We start from the raw sequence: 5,768 nt of genomic DNA on the forward strand, positions 1-5,768 counted from the left end.
ATGGCTATTACCTAAATACCTATGAGTAGAATCGCTAGCCATCATGTGGATGTATGCCTGTCTTTCTAAGAATCTGCCAAGCTGTTTTCCAAAATGGTTGTACCATTTTACCCCCTACCCCCAGCAATGTAGGAGAGTTACAGCTGCTGTAGATATAACCAAGACTTGATGCTGTTATTCTTTTCAATTTTAGCCATTCTGGTAGCTGTATGTCTTTTGAAATGATTCTATATTTTTCAGATACTGGGTGCAACATTCCATATATGACCATTAAATAGAGTATGTTAATCGTATTGTTCAAATTATCTATATACTTATTCAGTCTCCCATCTCCTTGCCCCTCAGTTGCCCCATTCTGCCCCTCAAACTTCCCTCTTTCTACTCCTTGGTCTCTGTAGCTGTCACTCACAGTAGCCCTCTCCACAATTCTCCCCACCAGACTCCAGCTGCAGCAGCCAAGTCCTGAGACAGATGCAAATTAAAAATTCTTGAAATGCAGTTAAGAAGACAAAAATGAATATAGATCAACTAGAGCTGAATAGTTAAACTAAGCAAGAAAATCTCTGCAGTTACCATTTGCTGACCTGACTTTTCAGAAACTGGACAACATCCATGGCACTGGTTTCTCTTAACTATCCAGGGAATGGCCCCTCCCTCTGAAACCCTGTGGCCCTCCTGGTCAAAGCTCCCATTTCCCAGACAGGGAAACTGAGACCCATGGAGGGAAAGCCATTTGCTGGAATCTCTTGAATGGAAGGGGAAGCAAGGAGGACACTACAAACAGAACCTGCGCTTCTCTTAGACTTTATTTCTGGATCTAGGGGAAAGGGACAAAAAATGAAAAACCAACTGGTAAGGTTGGGTCAACGTGCCACAAGGGGGCACTGTGTGCAGGGAGAGTCTAGGTGGCATTGGACCGCTGGGTCTGAGGGAGGAGGGGCTGGGACCTGGACCTCTGGGTCTGGGGAAGGAGGGGTTGGGGGCCTGGACCTCTGAGTCTGAGGGAGGAAGGGTTGGGGGCCTGGACCCCTGGGTCTGAGGGAGGAGGGGCTGGGGGGTCTGGACTCCTGGGTTTGAGGGAGGAGGGGCTGGACTCCTGGGTCTGAGGGAGGAGGGGCTGGGGGGTCTGGACTCCTGGGTCTGAGGGAGGAGGGGCTGGGGGCCTGTACCTTTGGTCTGAGGGAGGAGGGGCTGGGGGCCTGGACTCCTGGGCCTGAGGGAGGAGGGGCTGGGAACAGATATTCCTGAATTCCTTCCGCAGGATGTATTTGGGGGTCAATTTCATGGGTTCCCAGTCCCCATAGTTAACTGGCCTGGACGGTTTTCTCTATCCACTCAGTGAATTTGCAGAGGTTGGTGTAGACGCCTGGCACGCCAACTTGGCCACACGGGGCTTTTCCGAAAGACACAAGGCCCTGCAAGTACCCGTTGCAGATCAGGGGCCCCCCAGAGTCACCCTGTTGTGAAGAGAGGGAGAGTCAGAATCCGAAACACAGAGAGATGGAAATGGATGTGGGATCAGAAAGGAACTAAATGAGACTGAGAAACAAAGACAGAACCATCATCAATAACAACATAGCCCAGCAACATATCTGTTGGAAGTCCCATTCCAGATCCCTGACTTCATCTAATCCTGCTTCCCGATGTCCTATGTCCTGAATGCTGGCTGCTTCTCTTGGGCTTGTGGTCTGTTTCTGTTTGTCTGTCTCTCCTTCTTTGTCTCCTTTGTGGCTTGTTTATCTGTCTCAGTGTCTCTGCATCTCTTTGTAAAGTCTTTTTTTTTTTTTTTTTTTTTTTTGAGACAGAGTCTTACTCTGTTGCCCCAGCTGGAGTATAGTGGTGTGATCTCGACTCACTTCAACCTCTGCCTCCCATATTCAAGCGATTCTCCTGCCTCAGCCTCCCAAGTAGCTGGGATTACAGGCGCCTGCCACCATATCCAGCTAACTTTTGTATTTTTAGTACAGACAGGATTTCACCATTTTGGCCAGGCTGGTCTTGAACTCCTTACCTCAAGTGATCTGCCTGCCTTGCCTCCCAAAGTGCTGGGATTACAGGCATGAGCCACCATGCCCAGCCTCTTTGTGGAGTCTTGATTTTTCCTATTTCTCTTCGTGTTTCACCTCTATGAATCTGTGTCACTGTTTCCCTCTGGGTACACAGTTGACCCTTGAACAACCCTGGTTTGAACTGCACAAGTCCACTTATACTTGGATTTTTTCAATAAATACATTAGAAAAATTTTAGGAGAGTTGCAAAAATTTAAAAAAATTCACAGATGAACTGTGTAGCTTAGAAATATCAAAAAATTCCAACAAAGGTATATCATGAATGCATAAAACATATGCATAAATCGACTATTTATGTTATTGGTAAGGCTCCCCGTCAACAGTAGGCTATTTCTAGTCACGTTTTTGGGGAGTCAAAAGTTATAAGAGGATTTTCTGTTGGGTGGAGGTCACCGCCCTCAGGCCCCATGCTGTTGGAAGGTCAACTGCATTTCTATGTGTGTGTGTTTCTGCCTCCCCATGTCTGTTTCTGTTTCTCTCTTCCTTTGCTTCTCTTTATTCCTGTGTTTATTTCTCTGTTTCTCTCAGTTTCTCTCTCTAGTTGTCACTGTCTCCCTGTGTGTCTCTCCGTCTCTGCATCTCGCCATGCGGCCCCGTGTGTCTCTGTCTCCCCCTTCTCCACCCTTCCCTGAGTCGCCTGCCCTCCCCTTTCCCGTCTCTCACGTTGCAGGAGTCCTTCTGGTCTTGCCCTCCGCCGGCGCAGAACATGCTGGGGTGGTACAGCGGGTCATAGAGCTTACTGCAGACCTCCTCAGACACCACCGACACGTTCACGCACTGCAGCACGGTAGGCATTCTGCCTGGGACGCAGAGCTCTGGGTCAGCCCCCGCGACGGGGCAGAGGACCCCCTTGAAGAGGGCAGACACACACCCGTGAGCTCACCGTTCGCCAGCAGACCCCAGCCAGAAACGAGGCAAGAGTTCCCCGCGGTAGGGCACTGCAAAGCAATGCTGATGCTCCGGATGGTGTCAGACTCGGACACGGATTCGTCCAACTTGATGAGCATGAGGTCGTTAGCGAGCAAGGGTCTGTTGTACTCTGGGTGCCGTACGGAGAGGCTGGCCTCCACCATCTGGCTCCCTGGCTCTTGGTCGGCCTCAAGACTGTGCAGGCCCAGCCCGATGGTGTAGGAGCTGTGGGCCACGGAGGGCAGGTCAGTTTTGTGGCAACTACATCCTTACCTCCATTCTCATCTTCAACCCCATTCCCATCCCCATCTCCTAACCCCAACCCCACCCTCTTCGCTAAACACCCTAAGAGCTACTTAACCATGGTCTCAAATCCTCATTCACAAAAATTCAGGGACAAGAACTTGCCTTAGTTCACTAGAGACTCAGCACTGGGCTGAGATTTCAAGTCAGGGCTCTCTGAGTCCTTCCGAAGCAAGGTTCCCGCCTCCCAGCCCTTCCCTCTGGGCTCCCCGGATCCAGGCTCATTCCGTCCTCCTCCCAGAGCCTTCACCGCTGTTTCCCCCTGAGCACCCCAAGATGAGCCTGATATTAGGCCCCGCCCCCGGACCCAGGCCCTGCCCACTCCCCCTACCTCTGCACTCACTTCTGGAAACAGTGTGCGGCTGACAGCACCCACTGCGGATGCACCAGGACGCCCGAGCAGAACAATTCGTTTTCCATGACCAGTGCCGCCTGCCAGGGCTGCGAGTGCGGGCTGCAGTCCTCGCCGTTTATGATTTGGCTGCAGCTACCAGAGACGAGCGATCCTGAGGGCGGAGTCAGGGATGGGATCGGGACCAGGAGGCGGGCCCAGGGTTCCTGGGGGGTGGGCTTACCGAGCAGGGGCGTGGTCAGAGGTTCAGGAGCAGTCAGGGCTCCTCGGGGCGGAGTCAGGGCTGGGAACGGGCTCAGGAGGCGGGCCCAGGGCTCTTGGGGGAGGGGTTACCGAGCAGGGGCGTGGTCAGGGCTTCAGGAGCAGTCAGGACTCTTCGGGGGCCGAGTCAGGGCTGGGGGCGGGCCCAGGGGGCGGACCCAGGGCTCCTGGGGGTGGGGTTATGGTGCAGGGGGCATGATCGGAGCTTCAGGGGCTGGTCCAGTATATAGGCCTAGGGCTCCCAGGGGCGGTGATCACGGTGCAGGAGCCTGGTCAGGGATTCAGGGTAGTCAGGGCTCCTGGGAGGAGAGTCAGGGCATGGGGGTGGGCTGAGAAGGCGGGATCAGTGCTCCTAGGGTTGGGGTTACAGCGCAGGGGCGCCATCAAGGCTTCAAGAGCTGGGTTATGGCTAGAGGCAGTCTCAGAAGGTGGGACCAGGGCTCCTGGGGCGGAGTCAGGGCTCTGGGGTGAGCTCTGGAGGTGAGACTGGTGCCATCGCGGTGCAAAGCCACGGTCAGGAGGGGTTCAACAGAGGAGTCTAGGCTCACAGCGGTAGGATCGGGTCCTTTGGGGTGAATTAAAGCTCAGGGGGTGGAGTTGTTGCTGGGAGCAAGGATCGGGTCACTTGTCTGCGCAGACCGATGCTCAAAGTCGGTCCTGCGCCGAGTCACTCCTATCCTCTCCCAGCCTTGCCCACAGTCACACCCAGCCACGAGCCCATGCACACCAAAACACCATTTTATAGTCCTGTGAGGTGAGTTCCTTGGGGGTGGGAGAGGGGGATCTCAGGACTGAAGACCCAGGAAGCAGGCGCAGATTCCCAGCAATGGATCACTCCCCAGGAAGCACAATCTCCTGCACCCTCGGCTTCCCCTGTCCCCATATCATCATTACACTGTTGTCACTCCACCAGATATTCAGAGGCACAAACTGTCAGAGTCTCACAGGTACAACCACACACCCAGGCACACTGCCACACACAAATTCACCACGATACAAGGAGTTGCAAGGGCACAGCCATGGGGGACGGATAACACGGTACCGTCTCACAGGCAGCTTTGCAGTCACAAGCAAGAGGACACTGAGTCACACCTGAACATTAACAAACACTGTGCCCCCGAGCACGGACAGACACACACACGCATACTCAGATACCTGCGACACCAAGGATGAGGTACCCCAGGAACCAGCCCCAGGGATTTCCTGCTGTGGCCATCACGTCAGCACCTGGGGATGAGGACTGAGACTTAGCCGTGTCTGGGGATCTTCAGCCCAAGTCTCTCCATCCCTCTCTTTGTCCCTCCCTTTCTTCCCTCTGGGACGTTATTAGGTAGGCAAGAGCCTAGACCATCTACCCCCTCTCCCATCCATGGACCCAGAACCTAGAGAGACAGATTTAGAGACTGAGAGAGAAAAAGAGAGAGAGAGATGGGAAAAGAGAGAGAGAGAGAACTAGGTAGAAAGGAAAGTTTAGAGAAAGCATCTAGCCATCTGTGAATGGCGAGAGATGGTGTCTAGCCACCCACAAATAAGCATGGAGGGCAGACACACAGAGAATCAGAGCCGGAGAGACAGAGTGCTTGAGAGATATCCTCAGAGACAGTCTGAGAGTTAGACATGGAGATATAGATTCAGAGAGACAGAGAGACCCCTAACTAGAGACAGTGACTCCTAACTAGAGACAGTGAGAGATCTGTCTAGAGAGATGTGGAGACAGAAGGCACAGAGGCTGAGAATCCAGCGAATGGAGCTGTAGGGAGAGTTGGATCATGAACACTGCAGGCTTTTAGTGGGGGACCACCAGGCCTCTTACCGGGCCACCTCTGGGCTCCTGGATTCCACTGCTGGGCTGAGCTCCAGCCTGCTGCCTCCCG

At 53.5% G+C, this 5,768-nt stretch overlaps 1 protein-coding gene across 2 annotated transcripts; it reads right to left on the reverse strand.

The window, feature by feature from the left end:
- Window positions 1-728: 728 nt before the first annotated feature.
- Window positions 729-5,176, reverse strand: KLK4 (kallikrein related peptidase 4). 2 transcript variants are annotated; one of them, XM_009436135.5, is made up of 5 exons: window positions 5,050-5,176; window positions 3,625-3,787; window positions 2,953-3,203; window positions 2,733-2,869; window positions 729-1,457 (listed from the first exon to the last, which is right to left on the reverse strand). In XM_009436135.5, exons 1-5 carry the CDS (start codon window positions 5,108-5,110, stop codon window positions 1,305-1,307), a joined length of 765 nt encoding a protein of 254 aa, XP_009434410.2. In that variant the 5' UTR covers window positions 5,111-5,176; the 3' UTR covers window positions 729-1,304. The 2 variants fall into 2 exon arrangements, with proteins under 2 accessions (XP_009434410.2, XP_063658204.1); XM_063802134.1 differs by lacking the exon at window positions 5,050-5,176 and having other exon boundaries at window positions 3,613-3,744.
- Window positions 5,177-5,768: the final 592 nt, after the last annotated feature.

This window comes from Pan troglodytes, chromosome 20, assembly GCF_028858775.2.
Source record: "Pan troglodytes isolate AG18354 chromosome 20, NHGRI_mPanTro3-v2.0_pri, whole genome shotgun sequence".
Lineage (NCBI taxonomy): Eukaryota > Metazoa > Chordata > Mammalia > Primates > Hominidae > Pan > Pan troglodytes.